This window comes from Theropithecus gelada, chromosome 10 (genome assembly GCF_003255815.1).
Source record: "Theropithecus gelada isolate Dixy chromosome 10, Tgel_1.0, whole genome shotgun sequence".
NCBI classification, from domain to species: Eukaryota; Metazoa; Chordata; class Mammalia; order Primates; family Cercopithecidae; genus Theropithecus; species Theropithecus gelada.
The window spans coordinates 18699278-18719144 of record NC_037678.1 but is presented as its reverse complement, the minus strand read 5'-3'; the positions used below and the strand labels follow the sequence as shown (position 1 = coordinate 18719144).

The window sequence follows — 19867 nt, the reverse complement described above, 5'->3', positions numbered from 1 at the left end:
TCGAGTCCTGGCCCTCATTCCCAATCCGCTGTGTGACCTTGGACAAGTCTCTCTCCCTCTCTGAGTCTCAGCGGCCTCAGCTGTGAAATGGAGTCAGGGAAGGTACGCTGAGAGTTCACACAGACCGAGGTTTGGGGAAGGAAACTCCTGCCTTCCTCTTCTTTGTGGTCGCCTTGCTCAGGACGTTGGCAGCAAAAGGAGAATGGTGGGAGTATCTCTAAGTCTCAAGTGACCTTGAGCAAGTCCCTTGCCGTGACTCACACTTTCATCATCTACAAAATGAGTGGGCTAACTTCTTTTAAGATGTCCTTAATGTTCGGTTGTTATTGATGTAGATGGAGACAAGGTAATGAGTACCCATTCACCGCAATGCTTCCCCTTTAGGGGTGTGATAGAATACCTTCTCCTAGGTTTGACTAGCCCCTGGCGTGAATTCCCCTTAGTTCTTGGATTCTGTGGTTCTGTTTGTTCTCCATCGCTCCTTGTAACTGGAGAAGTGACTTCATCCAAGAGTCGCTTGGCACCGCTTCACAGCAGAGCAACACCAGTATCTTCACTGGCCTAAAATCAAAGAGTGGTTGCAAGGAAAAGTCTGACTTTCAACCTTTTTGTTTGTATTTCAATGGCAGGGAGGCAAGATGACTTCTCTGCCCCAAGCTTGGAACAGCTAAAGGGAAAAACAGTGCAAGATGAGAACAACAAAGGTCTACAAACTCGTCATCCACAAGAAGGGCTTTGGGGGCAGTGGTCAGTATCGGTTGGTCTTTAGAGGTTTTGTAAGTTGGCTGAGGTTCTGGTGTGTGCAATGCCTTGAAATTACACACTGACTCGTGACAATTGAGGCTAAACAGACAAAGCAACAAGGAGGATGGCAGGACCCTTCTAAATGCATTTGCATTCAGACTTTTAAGGAAAATTATGAATGCTGCCGGTTTACTACCTTTCATTTGTTGAATTGCATTGTTTATTACAAATCTTCCGTGTATGTTCCATAAAATTCTAGCGTGCACTGGTTTGGCAGGTAAGAGAAACTAAAACCATGTATCAGTTTTTACATTGAGTGAGAGAGAAGCAGCATAGATGTGCACAGAGCAGGTATGATCAAAGCATGAACTTTTGCCTGGCTTCTAGGCATGGGAAGAAGGGGCAGGATACAGCATGGTATCCTGCACTGAACTATAGTCTGAATATCTGCTCTACTTCTAATTTTCCTGGTGACCTTGAACAAGCTCCTAGTGTACCTTATCTGAAAGTTGAGGGGCTTTAGAATAGTTTCTCTTAACATCTATTTTTTTTTTTCTTTCCTTTCTTTTTTTTTTTTTTTTTGAGACATGGTTCCCCATTTGCCCAGGCTGGTCTGGAACTCCTGAGCTCAAAGGATCCTTCCACCTCAGCCTCCCTAGTAGTTGGGATTACAGGCATGAGCCACTGTACCCAGCTCTCCTTAGCACCTTGAGTCCATAAATCTGAAGAATAAAAGGGCACTTAGTATAATTTTTTTTCTTTTGTGAGGGAGTAATTTTCCGTTCTGTCTTGACAGCCTTATTCAGAAATTGGAGTTAACAATATAATGAGTCATTTTATTTTATTATTTATTGACTTATTTATTTTTTTTTTTGAGACAGAGTCTCGCTCTGTCGCCAGACTGGAGTGCAGCGGCATGATCTCAGCTCACTGCAACCTCCACCTTCCAGGTTCAAGCAATTCTGCTGCCTCGGCCTCCCGAGTAGCTGGGATTACAGGTGCATGCCACCATGCCCAGCTATTTTTTTTTTTTTTGTATTTTAGTAGAGACAGGGTTTCACCATGTTTCCCAGGCTGGTCACAAACTCCTGAGCTCAGACAATCCGCCCGCCTCGGCCTCCCAAAGTGCTAGGATTACAGGCATGAACCACCGCGCCCCACATGAGTCTTTTTAATGTTGTGTTTTAGGGTGTATTTACTTCTGCATTATGTAGATACAAGCCTCCAGAGGGAAAGAACGACCAAAAAGGGAAAACAATAGTTTCTCTATCATAGAGCCTTGTGAAGCTTAAGTAAGGTGGTACATGTAATGCATTTAGCAGAGTATTAGACTCTGTGCTCGATAAATGTAGCCGTTATAATTACCAGACTACAGGCATTGCTATATTTAAACTACAATTTCTGCTAAAATGTACAGTCTATTGTTATTACTTTGTATGCTGTTGATATTGCCTAAGTATTTGTGGAGTGGAATAAAACATAACTTTTGGCAGAGAGGAGGATACAGTATATACAATGTATACAAATACATATTTTGATGTATAAAATACAAAGGTAGCTAGATGCTGTATCCAGTCTTCTGCAAGACTATAGATCAAAATACAACTAACAGCTGGACATGGTAGCTCATGACTGTAATCCTGGCGTTTTGGGAGGCCAAGGTGGGCAGATCACATGAGGTCAGGAGTTCAGGACTAGCCCGGCCAACATAGTGAAACCCCATCTCTGCTAAAAATACAAAACTTAGCCAGGTGTCGTCGTGCGTGCCTGTGATCTCAGCTACTAGGGAGGCTGAGGCACGATAATTGCTTGAACCCAGGAGGCAAAGGTTACTGTGAGCCAAGATCACGCCACTGCACAGCCTGGGCAATAGAGCAAGACCCTGTCTTTAAAAATAAAAATAAAAAGGCCGGGCGCGGTGGCTCAAGCCTGTAATCCCAGCACTTTGGGAGGCCGAGACGGGCGGATCACGAGGTCAGGAGATCGAGACCATCCTGGCTGACACGGTGAAACCCCGTCTCTACTAAAAAATACAAAAAAAAAAAAAAAACCTTAGCCGGGCGAGGTGGCGGGCGCCTGTAGTCCCAGCTACTCGGGAGGCTGAGGCAGGAGAATGGCGTAAACCCAGGAGGTGGAGCTTGCAGTGAGCTGAGATCCGGCCACTGCACTCCAGCCTGGGCGACAGAAGGAGACTCCGTCTCAAAAAAAATAAAAAATAAAAAAATAAAAAATAAATAAAAAATAAATAACAATAAAATAAAAATAAAAATAATAAAAAAGAAACAACCAACAGATATTTATTAGGCGTATACCTGTGCCAGACGCAATGATTATGAATACCGCAAGGTTCTTTGTCCCTAAAGATCTTTCAGTTTTGTAAGACAGACATGCAAAAAGGAAATGATAAAACCAAGCAGAAGGGAATGTATTCTCAGGGACCTTAATTGAGACTGTGTAAATTGGGGGGGAAGCTCAACGGAGGATTTGTCGTGAAACTGTCGGTGGAAACATAGCAGATAAAATTAGGGATGCTGGGTGCTGTGGTGTGTGCCTGTAGTCACAGCTACTCAAGAGGCTGGGACAGGAAGACCACTTGGGCCCAGGAGTTTCAGACTATAGGACATTATGTTGATTGGGTGTCTGAAATAAGTTCTGCGTCAGTCTAGTGACCTCCCAGGAGTGGGGGACCACCAGGTTGCCTTAGGAAATGTGAACCACCTCAGGTTGGGAACAGAGCAGGTCAAAACTCCTGTGCTGGTCAATAGTGGGATTGTCCTTATAAATAGCCACTGTACGCCAGCCTAGGCAACAACAAGACCTTATCTCTAAAAGAAAACAAAACAAAAATTTGGGAGTAACCCATTGTTTGATTTTATTAGGCGAAATTTTTGTTGGATCTGGTTATATTTGAAATCTAGATATACTTAATTGTCATGATATTAGCATAATTAAAAGTGATGTTTTTCCTCCCAAATTAAAACAGCAAAACAGTCATTCTTATGCTTCTGAGTTTGCAATATTTGAGAGAGTTCTCCCCATCCCTGGTAGAGGGGCTGGGGTAGATAAACATAAAAGCACATCCCTCTTATTTTATTTTATTTATTTATTTATTTTTGAGACGCAGTCTCGCTCTGTCGCTCAGGCTGGAGTGCGGTGGTGTGATTTCACCTCACTGCAACCTTCGCCTCCTGGGTTCAAGTGATTCTCCTGCCTCGGGCTCCCAAGTAGCTGGGATTACAGGCGCCCACCACCACGCCCGGTTAATTTTTGTAGTTTTAGTAGAGCGGGGTTGCGCCATGTTTGCCAGGCTGGTCTTGAACTCCTGACCTCACGTGTTCCATCCATCTCGGCCTCCCAAAGTGTTGAGATTACAGGCGTGAGCCACTGCTCCTGGCCTCTCTGAGGTTATTTTCTTACTCCTGTTAAATCTAAAGATTTACTCTGAGGGTCACATTAAGATACTATTTGGGAAATTCTTTGAATATTGAATAACTGTAAGGAATTGTGCTGTATCTATGGAAACCAGCCTGTTTTGTTCCTGTTATATGCCAGATACACAATATTTGAAGGGATAAAAGGCTGTCCAGAAGCCTAATTCCCAGATACTGAGGGCTGCTCTGTCCCTGGAAGCAGTGCAGTAGTAGAGAGAGCACGGAGTATGGAGACAAAGGTACCAGAGCACCATCCCACTCCACTGCTCTTGGTGTTCCTGTGTGAATCCATTAGTCACTGTAAGCCTCATTTCAAAATAGAGCCTCATCTGTCAATGGGGTGGCAATACTATCCTGATAGGGTTGTGAGGAACCAGTAATGAGAACATACACAATGTACCTAATGAGTGTTTTTCTACTTGAAGTCGCTGAATTGTCTTTCAGATGATGAGCTAGTTGTGAACCCCAAAGTGTTTCCTCACATCAAGCTTGGAGACATTGTAGAGATTGCACACCCCAACGATGAATACAGGTGAGTGTCTCTTAGGATCCATGGAACTGGGCAATTCACTGTTTCCAAATGATGTCCAAGGGATTTGAAGGGCAGATAACTCTCTTTGCCTTTCAAAATGTTCATGCGGTGGTGGCTCAAGCCTGTAATTCCAGCACTTTGGGAGGCTGAGGTGGGGTAGGTCATTTGAGCCCGGGAGTTCGAGACCAGCCTGGGCAACATAGTGGGACCCTGTCTTAAAAAAAAAAAAAGCTCATGCCTTCTAGGATTTGATCAACAAATAATTTTTCAAAAGTTGTCCATTCCTCCTCCTCCTTTTTTTTTTTTTTTTTTTTTTTTTTTTTTTGAGATGGAGTCTAGCTGTGTCACCTAGGCTAGAGTGCAGTTGTGTAATCTCAGCTCATTGCAACCTCTGCCTCCCAGGCCTAGGTGATTCTTCTGCCTCAGCCTCCCCAGTAGCTGAGATTAGAGGCATGCGCCACCATGCCCAGCTAATTTTGCATTTTTAGTAGAGACAGGGTTTCACCATGTTGCCCAGGCTGGTCTTGAACTCCTGACCTCAGGTAATCCACCTGCCTTGGCCTCCCAACGTGCTGGGATTACAGGCATGAGGCACCGCAGCTGGCCTAATTTTTGTATTTTTTAGTAGAGAGTGGGGTTTCACCGTATTGGCCAGGCTTGTCTCAAGCCATCCACCCTGCTAGGCCTCCCAAAGCACTGAGATTACAGGCATGAGCCACCATACCCAGCCGTTTTTTTTGTTTTTATGTTTTTTTTTGAGACAAAATCTCACTCTGTCACCCAGGCTGAAGTGCAATGGTGTGATCTCGGCTCACTGAAACCTCCGCCTCCTGGGTTCAAGCCATTCTCCTGCCTCAGCCTCCTGAGTAGCTGGGATTACAGGTGCATGCCACCACGCCTGGCTAATTTTTATATTTTCAGTAGAGATGGGATTTCACCATTTGGTCAGGCTGGTTTTGAACTCCTGACCTTGTGATCGGCCTGCCTTGGCCTCTTAAAGTGCTGGGATTACAGGTGCGAGTTACCGCACCATGCCCAACCTTTTTTTTTTTTTAAAGAGACAGAGTCTCACTCTGTCACTCAGGCTGGAGTGCAGTGGTGTGACCTCGGCTCACTGTAACTTCTGCCTCCCAGGTTCAAGCGATTCTTCTGCCTCAGCTTGTCGAGTAGCTGGGACTGCAGGTGTGGGCCACCCCACCTGGCTAATTTTCATATTTTTAATAGAGACAGGGTTTTGCCATGTTGACCAGGCTGGTCTCGAACTTCTGACTTCAGATGATCCACCCGCCTTGGCCTCCCAAAGTGTTGGCATTATAGGCATGAGCCACTGTGCCTGGCCTCTTTCTGGTTTTAAAGCTGAGATGACAACTGAAGGGTTGTGTAGCGTTTATCCATTTCCTTTGGTGCATATGGAGTTTCTTTGTTTCTAAGGGAGCTTTCTCTCATTGTTGTGCTGTAAGTCACAGACTGTCCAGAGTGATCTATTTGCCTTTTGTAGGGGATGAAGGATGCTAGGGAGTTACTGCTCACGGTATCCCAACTCTCTGTTGCTTTCTTTTTCAGCCCTCTGCTTTTGCAGGTCAAGTCACTGAAGGAAGATTTACAGAAGGGTAAGAATTACATCATTCTTAGAATTTTTTTTTTTTTTTTTTTTTTTTTTGGCTCTCTCCCCCTGGCTGGAGTGCGGTGGCGCGATCTCGGCTCACTGCAAGCTCCGCCTCCCGGGTTCCTGCCATTCTCCTGCCTCAGCCTCCCAAGTAGCTGGGACTACAGGCACCCGCCACCGCGCCCGGCTAATTTTTTGTATTTTTAGTAGAGGCGGGGTTTCACCGTGGTCTCGATCTCCTGACCTTGTGATCCGCCCACCTCGGCCTCCCAAAGTGCTGGGATTACAGGCGTGAGCCACCGCGCCCGGCCAGAATTTTTTATTTACTGCCTCAGAAACTGTAAGAAACCTCTCTTCATAATTTCAAGGGATGAGGGCAAGTAATTCTTTTCTTTTTTAAAAAAATTTTAATTTAATTTTCAATTCAGGCAGTACATGGGCATGTTTGTTACATGGGTATATTGTGTACTGGTGGGGATTGGGCTTCTATTGTATCCATTACTCACACAGTGAACCTTGTATCTGACAGAACAGATACAGAACATTGTATCTATGTCTGAACATTGTATTTTTCAACCCTCATTCTCTTCCCCATCCTTCTTTTTGGAGTCCCAAGTGTCTATTATTTCCATCCCACTTATAGGTAAGAACATGCAGTATTTGATTTTCTGTTTGTGAGTTAGTTCACTTAGGATAACAGTGGCCTCCAACTCCATCTGTGTTGCTGCAGTGGATGTGATTTCATTTTTTTATGGCTGCAGTTCTCTTCTTATCAAATTGTGTTCCCGCTAAAAAAAAATTGTCAAGTTGACGCTTATAGTCCCAGCTACTCTGTACTCTGGAGGTTGAGGTGGAAGGATAATTTGAGCCCGATAATTTAAGGTTACAGTGAGCTATAATGGTGCCACTGCACTCTAGCCTGTTCAACAGAGACCCTATCTCAAAAAGAAAAAAAAAAAAAAAGGCCAGGCATGGTGGCTCATGCCTGTAATCGCAGCACTTTGGGAGACTGAGGCAGGTGGATTGCCTGAGCTCAGGAGTTTGCAACCAGCCTGGGCAAAACGGTGAAACCCCGTCTCTACTAAAATACAAAAAATTAGCTGGGTGTGGCGGCATGCACCTATAGTCCTAGCTACCCGGGAGGCTGAGGCAGGAGAATTACTTGAACCCGGGAGGCGGAGGTTGCAGTGAGCCGAGATCGCGCCACTGCACTCCAGCCTGGGCAACAGAGCGAGACTCTGTCTCAAAAAAAAGAAAAGAAATACACAACCTGCCTGTTGCCCAGGTTGGTCTTGAACTCCTGGCCTCAAGTGGAGTTCCTCACACCTTGACCTCCCAAAATGCTGGGGTTGCAGGTGTGATCCACCACATCTGTCCCATTTTTTCACAAACGATTTGTTAAATGCCTAGTCTGGGTGAGTAGGGATTGGGGAGGAAGAAATATTTATTTATGATTGCCCACCACATGTGCAAGGCACTGTCCTGGGAGCTTTGTGTAATCTAGCTTTATCTTCTCAACAACTCTTGAGTGAGTGAGGAAGTTTATTCTCTGCCAGACTATACAGTCTAGGCGTAGCCAGAAGCGGTGATTCCTGCTTACTCATTCTGGATTCAGATCCTTTGTTTTTCCCTCTTATCGCTATGCCATGCTGTTCAAGGAACCAGAATGTCAATTGACAGTAAATAAGATACTCTTAAATAGTTCTTAAGAGAAAAAAACAAAAAAATTCTGGGTTGCTTTAATGGGCTTTGATGGCTGGGTACAGTGGCTGGCACCTGTAATCCCAGCACTTTGGGAGGCTAAGGTAGGTGCATCACCTGAGGTCAGGAGTTTGAGACCATCCTGACCAACATGGAGAAACCCCATCTCTACTAAAAATATAAAATTAGCCAGGCATTGTGGCGCACGCTTGTAATCCCAGCTACTCAGGAAGCTGAGGCAGGAGAACTGCTTGAATCTGGGAGGCAGAAGTTGCAGTGAGCTGAGATTGCGCCATTGCACTCCAGCCTGGGCAGCAAGAGCAAAACTTTGTCTCTAAATAAATAAGCTAATTAATTAAATAAAGGCCTTTGATGTCACCCACTCTTTTTTTTTTGTTTCTGTTTTTTTAAGAGATGGAGTTTCACTGCGTTGCCCAGGCTGGAGGCTGGAGTGCAGCGGCACGATCTTGGCTCACTGCAACCTGCGCCTCCTGGGTTCAAGTGATTCTCCTGCCTCAGCCTCCCAGGTAGTTAGGACTACAGGTGTGCACCACCATGCCTGGCTAATTTTTATTTTTTTATTTTATTTTATTTTTTTTTTTTGAGACAGAGTCTCGCTGTATCGCCCAGGCTGGAGTGCAGTGGCCGGATCTCAGCTCACTGCAAGCTCCGCCTCCCGGGTTCACGCCATTCTCCTGCCTCAGCCTCCCGAGTAGCTGGGACTACAGGCGCCCGCCACCTCGCCCGGCTAGTTTTTTGTATTTTCAGTAGAGACAGGGTTTCACCGTGTTAGCCAGGATGGTCTTGATCTCCTGACCTCGTGATCCGCCCGTCTCGGCCTCCCAAAGTGCTGGGATTACAGGCTTGAGCCACCGCGCCCGGCCAATTTTTATATTTTTATTTTTATTTTTTTGAGAGGAAGTCTCACTCTGTTACCCAGGATAGAGTGCAATGACGTGGTCTCAGCTCACTGCAATCTCCGCCTCCTGGATTCAAGGGATTCTCCTGCCTCAGCCTCCCGAGTAGCTGGGACTACAGGCGTGCACCACCACACCCAGCTAATTTTTGTATTTTTAGTAGAGACAGAGTTTTACTGTGTTGGCCAGGCTAGTCTTGAACTGCTGACCTCATGATCTGCCCACTTCAGCCTCCAAAAGTGCTGGGATTACAGGCATGAACCACCACGCCCAGCCTAATTTTTATATTTTTAGTAGAGATGGGGTTTCACCATGTTTGGCCAGGCTGGTCTCAAACTCCTCACCTCAGGTGATCTGCCTGCGTCAACCTCCCAAAGTCCTGGGATTACAGGCATGAGCCACTGCACCATTGCCCCTGCCTTTTTTTGTTTTCTCTTTCAGACCGGGCCTCTCTGTTGTACAAACTGGAGTGCAGTGGTGCAGTCACGGCTCACTGCAGCCTCAGCCTCCCTGGGGGCAAGTGATTCTCCATCTCCCATCTCCACCTCCGGAGTAGCTAAGACCCTAGGCACCCAGCCCACAGGATCATGCCTGGCTAATTTTTTTTTTTTTTAATTTTTACTCAGGCTGGTCTTGATCTCCTGGGCCCAAGTATAGTCCTCCTGCCTTGGCCTCCTAAAGTGCTAGGATTACAGGCATGAGCCACCATGCCTGGCTACCCACTCATATTTAACCATTCAATATTTCAATTTGAGGAGAAAACATTCTGTAAAACCTGGCTACTCTGGTTACACTGCCTAAGGGTTAGCCCTGCTTTGCAAGGAGCAGTAAAAAAAAAAAAAAAAAAAATTAAAGTTTTCATTTTTTTTAAATGTTTTATTTTATTTTATTTTGAGATGGAGTATCCCTCTGCCGCCCAGGCGTGATCTTGGCTCACTGCAACCTCCACCTCTCAGGTTCAAGCAATTCTCCTGCCTCTGCCTCCTGAGTAACTGGGACTACAGGTGCACGCCACCATGCCTGGCTAATTTTTTTGGTATTTTTAGTAGAGGCGGGGTTTCACCATATGGGTCAGGCTGGTCTTGAACTCCTGACCTCGTGATCTGTCCACCTTGGCCTCCCAAAGTGTTGGGATTACAGGCGTGAGCCACCACATTCAGCCAATTTAAAGATTTTAAAAGAATTCTATAAAACCTTAATCCTAAAAATGGCCTTCATACCTTCCCCTTATCTCCTGTCCTCTGTTATGTTTCTTACCAGACTTAAGGGCTCATTGAAAAGTTTGTTTCTTCTTTACCACTGATAACTTCATTCCAAAGAGATCTCCTTCCTCTTCTGGAATTTTACAGGTCTTTGAACTTTCTTTTCTTCCTTCTTATTTTATTTATTTATTTATTGAGACAGAGTCTCATTCTGTCACCCAGGTTGGTGTGCAGTGATACAATCTCAGCTCACTACAACCTCTGCCTCTGGGGTTCAAGCAATTTTTATGCCTCAGCCTCCCGAGTAGCTTGGATTACAGGCGCCCACCATCATGCCTGGCTAATTCTTGTATTTTTAGTAGAGACAGAGTTTCACCATGTTGGCCAGGCTGGTCTCGAACTCTTGACCTCAGGTGACCTTCCTGCCTAGACCTCCCAAAGTGCTGGGATTACAGGTGTGAGCCACCATACCCAGCCTCTTCCTTCTCAAATTCTTTCTTTTCCCTCCCTTCTCCCTTTTTCTCTCCATTTTTTGTTGATTGCTTAGGCTCTGGTCTTATTTCACCTAAAAAAGCAGAGAATTGTTTAAATTCTAAGCTCCTGAAAGGAAGAGACTGTGTGTTGCCCATGTCAGATGATCAATTGTGTTGCTTACTGAATGTCTGAGTATTTATAGATTAGAATATATGGACCTGCTTTTTCAAAATGTGTTGTCCCAGCCAGATATTGTTTCTGTTTTAGAAACCATCAGTGTGGACCAGACTGTGACTCAAGTGTTTCGGCTAAGACCTTATCAAGATGTCTATGTTAATGTCGTAGACCCTAAGGTACGTCTTTGTTTCGGACTTGAATATCTTTTTGGAATGATTAGCACCCTTCCTCAAGGTTAGATTACTAAGGAAACAACGGGTTACTTAAGTGTAGTATTCGACTATTAAATGTGTGACCTGCTAGGTGTGGTAATTTCAGCCCATCGGGAGGCTGAGACAGGAGGATCACTTGAGGCCAGGAGTTCAAGACCAGCCTGAGTAGCATAGCTAGACCTTGTCTTTATTAAAACTTTTCTGTTTTTTTTTGAAATGGAGTCTTGCTCTGTCACCCAGACTGGAGTGCAGTGGCACAATCTCGGCTCACTGCAACCTGTGCTTCCCAGGTTCAAGCCATTCTCCTGCCTCAGCCTCCTGAGTAGCTAGGATCACAGGCCCACGCCACCACACCCAGCTAATTTTTGTATTTTGTAGAGATGGGATTTCACCATGTTGTCCAGGCTGGTCTTGAACTCCTGACCTCAGGTGATCCACCTGCCTCGGCCTCCCAAAGTGCTGGGATTACAGGCAGGAGCCACCGCGTCCTGCCTACTAAAACTTTTCTAAAAGATTAGCTGGGCGTGTTTATATGCCTGTAGTCTCAACTGCTTGAAAGGCTGCAGCAGGAGGATTGCTTGAGCCCAGGAGATTGAGGCTGCAGTGAGCTGATGGCTGCACTATTGCATTTCAGCCTGGGCAACAGAACGAGACCTTGTCTTGTTAAACTAAACATGTAGGCCATGAGTGGTGGCCCATGCCTGTAATCCCAGCACATTGGGAGGCCAAGGCAGGTGGATGACTTGAGGTCAGGAGTTTGAGACCAGCTTGGGCAAAATGGTGGAACCCTGTGTCTCCTAAAAATACAAAACTTAGCTGGGTATGATGGTGCACCCCTGTAGTCCCAGCTACTAGGGAGGCTAAGGCATGAGAGTCACTTGAGCCCAGGAGGCGGAGGCTGCAGTGAGTGAGCTGAGATCGCACCACTGCACTCCAGCCTGGGCAACAGAGCACCATCCTGTCTCAAAATAAATAAATAAATAAATAAATAAATACGTAGCCTATATGTCGTTTAGAATGTAGGCAGTATGTAGGTTGCATTTAAAACCCACCCCCACTTTTCTTGAAGCTTGTCCTAACCATTTTTTGTATATAAAACTATATGTAAAATTTTATATTAAAATACTAACATTTTAAAACATATTCTCATTTTTCTTCAGGAAGTGATGTTATAATAGATAAAAATTATTGTTCAGAAAGTGCTGTTGGCGTTAATAGGTAAATAAAGTGCATAGCTCAGTGTCATGTTTGTGTGCCAGTATCCAGACTAAAATACAGAATGAGTCCCCCACTACCCTTCACACTCAACGTGCTGCCGTGGCTGTAGGATTAGTTGTAGATTTACCAACTATACTGACAAGTGTGCTTTGGCAGGATATAATTCTGTTTATCAGAGTTCTGCTACTGAATGGTCTTCCAGTAGTTTTCTTTTTTGCAAAAAGTTTTTTTCCATGGTAAGTGGGCATTGCCTTGTGACTATAAAATGTGGCAAAGTAATGTCAGAGATATTATTTGATTATTCCTTTTAGGATGTGACCCTTGACCTAGTGGAGTTAACTTTTAAGGACCAGTATATTGGCCGTGGGGATATGTGGCGACTAAAGAAAAGTTTGGTAAGATGTGATTTCTTTGAAAGTCTGTTACTTTTTTCCATTATGTGAATAATCCCTGTTTATTATAGGAGAAGAATATAAAATTGTTTCTGATTTCAGCATCTACAATTATTGTCAACATCTTGTGTATTCTTCCATTCTCTTTTCATTGTTTTTTTGATCTTTTATTTGTTTACTGTTACAGATTTTTACTGAGCATTTTTGGTTTAGATAGGAAGTTATACTGTATTTTACATTTGAGTGGAACCTTAGTTTTCAGGTTTTCACTTGATCCCCTTTGCTCCCCACATCTCCTCATGGACAGGTATTTATTATCCCTAATTTATAGAGGTAGAAACTGAGATTGAGAAGTTAGGTAATTGCCCAAGGCTAGATAGTAAGTTGGCCCTTGGCCAAAACCCAGATCCTATGGCTTCCAGATCACACTGCTTTTTGCTGAACCCTCCTCCCATTTTCCGCATGTATTCATTGGTTTTTTTTTTTTTTTCCCCGAGACGGAGTTTTGCTCTTTCACCCAGGCTGGAGTGAAGTGGTGGGATCTTGGCTTACTGCAACCTCTGCCCACTAGGTTCAAGCGATTCTCCTGCCTATAACTGGAATTATAGGCACCCACCACCATGCCGGGCTAATTTTTTTTTTTTTTTTTTTTTGAGACAGAGTTTTCTTGTTGCCCAGGCTGGAGTGCAATGGCATGATCTCCGCTCACCACAACCGCTGCCTTCCAAGTTCAAGCGATTCTCCTGCCTCAGCCTCCGGAGTAGCAGGGATTATAGGCATGCACTACCATGCCCGGCTAATTTTGTATTTTTAGTAGAGACGGGGTTTCTCCTGTGGGTCAGGCTGGTCTCGAACTCCCGACCTCAGGCAATCCACCCACCTCAGCCTTCCAAAGTCCTGGGATTACAGATGTGAGCTATTGCGCCCAGCCTGTTTTTTTGTATTTTTAGTAGAGATGGGGTTTTCGCCATGTTGGCCAGGCTGGTTTTGAACTCCTGACCTCAGGTGATCCGCCTGCCTTTGCCTCCCAAAGTGCTAGGATTATAGGTGTGAGGCACCGTGTCCAGCCCATTTTGTTAACGAAAATATTTTTATTATATTTTAATTGTGTCTTTTAAAAAGTTTTTTTATTTCCCTGTTATTGGGGAACAGGTGGTATTTGGTTATATGAGTAAGTTCTTTAATGGTGATTGGTGAGATTTTGGTGCACCCATCACCCAGGCAGTGTATACCACACCCACATTTATTAATTTTTTAATGAACATTTCCACTTGAAAAGATTAGTTCATCAGAATTGTGAACTGGTTCTGAAAATTCTCATTTGAGGTTTTTTTTTTTTTTTTTTCCTCCCATTTTGACACTAATCAAAAGAAATGAAGTTTTTGTATACTATGAAACCACAAATTATAGGTGGAATTTCCGTACAGGGCATATTTTCAGGAAAAATCTGTGTTTTATTTGTTGAGGGTTCCATTTTCTAAAGTGAGAGATAAAATGAGAAACAACATGATACTTAAATGAGTATGTAAATGCAGATATATATGTAAACATATGTGAAGATCAGTATATTTGTAAAGCTGGTCATTTATCATCCACTTGGTCTTTCCCATTAGCTATACTTGCCAAACTCTTTAAGCACCTACTGTCATACCTACCCTAACAGGTTTTCCTGTGGGGTAAGTCTATTACTCACAAGCTAGTTGAACTTTGGGTTGGTAGAAGAGATTAGAAAGCTAGGAGTTCTTGTTTGTGATTTTTCATGGCCTTAATATGTTAATCAATCTCTGTCTTTGTCTTTCTCACCCTTTCTCCTTCCCTCCCTCCCTCCCTCTCTCTCCCACTCCTCTTAGGTCAGCACATGTGCATATATCACTCAGAAGGTGGAGTTTGCTGGCATCAGGTAGATATTATGTCACTCTTGCCTTATCTATGCAGTAACTGGGCTATATAAAGCAGTGGAGGCATATGGATGTCCATACAATAAAATGCATAAGAGTATAAAATGTTAAGATTGTTGGCTGGCCACAGTGGCTCACGCCTGTAATCCCAGCACTTTGGGAGGCTGAGATGGGCGGATCATGAGGTCAGGAGATCAGGACCATCCTGGCTAACACGGTGAAACCCTGTCTCTGCTGAAAATACAAAAAATTAGCCGGGCGTAGTGGCGGGTGCCTATAGTCCCAGCCGCTCGGGAGACTGAGATAGGAGAATGGCGTGAACCCGGGAGGCGGAGCTTGCAGCGAGCCGAGATTGCACCACTGCATTCCAGCCTGGGCGACACAGTGAGACTCTGTCTCATAAAAAAAAAAAAAGTTAGATTGTTGTAGCTCAAATAAACAACAAAATGCACTATAGTAGTTTGAGGCTTAATGGAAGAAGTTGATGAAGCCCCCTGGTGTTCTGTAAAAAAGGAAGTCGAAAAAAAAAAGGAGATAGAGACTCATAATTTTACAACTGGAAAAACCCTAGATGAACATATTTGAATCATACCTTCTCATTTTACACATTAGGAAACAGGTTTAGAAACAAAATGACTAGCACATTGGTTCCTGATTTGTTACCTTTTTAACTATATTGCTGCACTATTGATTTATTAAAACTATTTCTATATTTTAGTTTGTGGAGAAAAAAGGGACTTTTTGAAATCCCCTTTAAATTTAAAAAGTGGCTGGGTGTGGTGGCTTACGCTTGTAATCCCAACACTTTGGGATGCCGAGGTGGGTAGATTATTGCTTGAGCCCAGGAGTTGAAGACCAGCCTGGGCAATATAGTGAAAGCCCATTTCTACAAAAAAATACAAAAATTATCTGGGCATGGTGACACGCACCTGTAGTCCAAGCTACTCAGGAGGCTGAGGTGGGGAGATCGCCTGAGCCCTGGGAGGTAGAGGCTGCAGTGAGACGTTATCATGCCACCGCACTCCAGCTTGGGTCACAGAGTGAGACTGTCTCAAAAAAAAATAAAAAAGGTACAACATGCACATAATTAAGCATTCAAATAGTTCAGAAAGGTATCTCATGAAATATACATTCCTTTCTCCAGAAACAACTTGTGTTTTTCCTGAAATTTATTGTGTATACATAATCATATTTATATCTTTTTTTTTTTTCGAGACGGAGTCTTGCTCTGTCACCCAGGCTGGAGTGCAGTGGCGCGACCTCGGCTGACTGCAACCTCCGCCTCCTGGTTTCAAGCAATTATCCTGCGTCAGCCTTGTGAGTTGCTGGAATTACAGGCACCCGCCAGCACACGTAGCTAATTTTTTTTAATTTTAAGTTTTTGTATTTTTAGTGGAAATGGAGTTTCACCATGTTGGCCAGGCTGGTCTCGAACTCCTGACCTCGTGAACTGCCCACCTTGGACTCCCAAAGTGCTGGGATTACAGAAGTGAGCTACTGCACCTGGCGTATTTATTTCTTGTTAACTGACTTGTGATCCTAAGATTGGTCAGCGTGGTCACAGGGTACAGTGTAGTCCCTCATAAAGGTCCCCATCAACTTTTCTTTTTTTGTTGTTGTTGATACGGAGTCTTACTCTGTCGCCCAGGCTGGAGCGCAGTGGTGTGATCTTGGCTCACTGTAACCTCCGCCTCCCAGGTTCAAGCAATTCTTCTGCCTCGGCCTCCTGAGTAGCTGGGACTACAGGCGCGCACCACCATGCCTATTTTTAGTGGAGATGGAGTTTCACCATGTTGGCCGGGTTGGTCTCAAACTCCTGATCTCAGGTGATGCCCCTGCCTCAGCCCCACAAAGTGCTGGGATTACAGGCATAAGCCACTGCGCCTGGTCCCCATCAACTTTTCACCTAGTGGTTTCATCCATTGAGGATTGTTATAAAATGTTGATTTTCTTTTCTTTTTTTGTTTTTTTTTAAATTCAGTCATCCCTTCTACATTTATTAGCCAGAATCTTTTTGTAAGTAACTTTTCATCATCAACTAGGGCTACTAGACCAGAATGAAATACTGATCCTAAAAAGAAAGAAAGGATAAAGGCTTCATTTTTTTCCCCCAAAAAAGGTGTTAATCATTGGAGGGCAGCCAAGTAAAATGACTATGGCATGAGGATCACTTGAGGCCAGGAGTTTAAGACCAGCCTGGACAACATAGCAAGACCTCATCTATACAAAAAAAAAAATATATATATATATATGTGCGTGCGTGTGTGTGTGTGTGTGTGTGTGTGTGTGTGTATTTTGCTGGACTTGGTGGCTCACGCCTGTAATCCCAGCACTTTGGGAGGCCGAGGCAGGTGGATCGCAAGGTCAGGAGATCGAGATCATCCTGGGTAACATGGTGAAACCCCGTCTGTACTAAAAATACAAAAATCAGCTGGGTGTGGTGGCACATGCCTGTAATCCCAGCTACTCAGGAGGCTGAGGCAGGAGAATCACTTGAACCAGGGAGTCAGAGGTTCAGTGAGTCGAGATCACACCACTACACTCTAGCCTGCCGACAGAGCAAGATTCCGTCACACACACACACACACGCAATTATGGCTAGGTGCAGTGGCTCATGCCTGTAATCCCAGCACTTTGGGAGACTGAGGTGGGTAGTTTGCTTGAGCCTGGGAGTTCAAGACCAACCTGGCAATATGCTGAAACCCCATCCCTACCAAAAAATACAAAAATTAGCTGGGCATGATGGCGCCTGTAGACCCAGTTACTTGGGAGGCTGAGGTGGAAGGATCACCTGAATCCAGGGAGGTTCAAGGCTGTAGTGAGCCTTGATCATTCTGCTGCCCCCTAGCCTGGGTGACAGAGTCAGATTCTGTCTAAAATAACAGAAAAAAGAACGGGGTTGGTGTCAGGGCTTCTCTAGTTTGAGGTACTTGGGAAACAGATAGGAGGAGCACTTGAACACAGGTTGAGGCTGCAGTGAGCTATTATTGCATTACTGCACTCCAGCCTGGGCAACAGAGTGAGACCCCATCTTTGAAAACAAACAAAAAAATGTGTTAGCGAGTCAGTGTTCTTTAAAAAATCCAAGCAACTAAAGCACAACCCAAGAAGTGACTAAATCTCAAGCAGCACAAAAAATGCAACCTAGGTTTATGCCTCCAATATCAGCAGATCTCTACTGGATGGGTATCTAGGGGTCAGGAAGCCTGGATCTGTATCTGCAGAGCCAGTGTTTAGCCATCACTGTGATTAGTGGTTCGAGTGATGTTGGGTAACTCTGGTAAACCCTTAGTCTTCACATCTGCAAAATGGAATAGTTGGTTTAGAATATTCTTCTGTGAAGGACCAGTTAATAAATATTTTAAGCTTTGTGAGTCACAATAGATGTCAGGTCTATTGCATATTCTGTGTGTTTGTGTGTTTCGACCATTTAAAAATATAACAGCCATTCTTAACTGTGGGCCATATGAAAACAGGAGATAGGGGAGAGTTGGCTTGAAGGCTGTATGTAGTTTGCCAGCCTTGGTTTGGAAACCTATTTAGATCTCTCTCATTTTTTTTTTCTATTGCTTTCTCTTTTTAAATTATACACACACACACACACACACACACACACATGCACGCACATGTTATATTCAAGTGATTCTCCTACCTCAGCCTCCTGAATAGCTGGGACTACAGGCATGCACCACCATGCCTGGCTAATTTTTGTTCTTTAGTAGACGCGGGGTCTCACCATGTTGGCCAGGCTGGTGTTGAACTCCTGGCCTCAAGTGATCTGTACACCTTGGCCTCCAAAAGTGATGAGATTACAGATGTGAGCCACTACACTCGGCTGATCTCTTTCTTTTTTAAGTTCTTTGTTTCTATATGTAAATACCCTCATACACACAGTTCTAGATGGAGAAAAGAAAACCCTCACATAGTGTCAGTTTTTAACTTTATTTTTATTTATTTATTTTTGAGATGGGCTTCCTGTATCGCCCAGGCTGGAATGCGGTTGTGCCATCATACCTCACTACAGCCTTAACCTCTTAGGCCCAAGCAGTACTCCCACCTCAGCCTTCTGAGTAGCTAGGACTACAAGTGCATGCCAGCGCGCCTGGCTCTTTTTTTTTTTTTTCGTTTTGGTAGAGACAGGGTCTCACTCTGTTGCTCAGGCTGGTTTCCAACTCCTGGGCTCAAACGATCCTCTTGGCTCAGCCCCCTAAAGTGCTGAGATTACAGGCATGAGCCACTGCAGCTGGCCACTTTTAGACTTTTAAAGGTCTGACCTGATATTTGGCTCAGGCATGGTTAAATGTAAACTACAGTCTTCTATCTTTTCTCCAGAAGACTTACAGTATTTCTACACTGGATCAAAGATTACTTTCTTTTGCTGACTTCGTGAATGCCTGAGAAAAAAGATGCTTTGGGCCTACTATGAGAAAAATAAAGTATAGTCATTTGTATAGTTAAAGTCATTGTAAATGGTCAAAGAATTTCTGTGCAATTAAATTTTCAATCTGATAATAGTTAAATAGTTAAGAACATATGAGCTGGGTTTGGTGGTTCACGCCTGTAATCCCAGCACTTTGGGAGGCCGAGGCGGGTGGATTACCTGAGGTCATGAGTTTGAGACCAGCCTGGCCAACATGGTGAAACCCATCTCTACTGAAAATACAAAAATTAGCCAGGCGTGATGGCAGGTGCCTGTAATCCCAGCTACTCCGGAGGCTGAGGCAGGAGAATTGCTTGAACCTAGGAGGCAGAGGTTGTGGTGAGCCGAGATCGTGCCATTGTACTCCATCCTGGGCAACAAGAGTGAAACCCCATCTCAAAAAAACAAAACAAACAACAACAACAACAAAATATATATATATAGTAGCAAAATCTTATTTCCTATTGACTGACATTTTGCTTTAAAAAAATACCGTAAACCCTAGCCTGTTGGATCACATTGTAACTTTTTTTTTTTTTTTTTTTGAGATGAGTCTCACTCTTTCACCCAGGCTGGAGTGCAGTGGCGTGATTTCGGCTCTGCAACCTCTGCCTCCCAGGCTTAAGCAATTCTCCTGCCTCAGCCTCTCAAGTAGCTGGGATCACAGGCACCTGCCACCATGCCTGGCTAATTTTGTGTTTTTGGTAGAGATGGGGTTTCACCATGTTTGTCAGGCTGGTCGTGAACTCCCAACCTCGGGTAATCTGCCTGCCTCAGCCTCCCAAAGTGCTGGGATCACACCACCTCTGGCCACACCAAGCTTGTTTTAGAGGTCCTGTTAATGTGGGGTTCGGATGATTATAAACAGAGCTGACTGGGTGTGGTGGCTCACGCCTGTAATCCCAGCACTTGGGAGGCTTAAGTGGGCAGATTGCTTGAGTCT

At 44.4% G+C, this 19867-nt stretch overlaps 1 protein-coding gene across 1 annotated transcript in view; it reads left to right on the top strand.

Annotated features, from left to right (window-relative positions):
• DEPDC5 (DEP domain containing 5) overlaps positions 1–19867 on the top strand; it is a 157913-nt gene that overhangs the window by 282 nt on the left and 137764 nt on the right. Inside the window, exons 2-7 of the mRNA XM_025398090.1 lie at positions 630–747; positions 4620–4707; positions 6271–6317; positions 10875–10960; positions 12526–12609; positions 14457–14506. Of these exons, the coding sequence (XP_025253875.1) occupies positions 690–747; positions 4620–4707; positions 6271–6317; positions 10875–10960; positions 12526–12609; positions 14457–14506 (413 nt within the window). The 5' untranslated portion in view covers positions 630–689. The remainder of the gene's footprint in view (positions 1–629; positions 748–4619; positions 4708–6270; positions 6318–10874; positions 10961–12525; positions 12610–14456; positions 14507–19867) is intronic.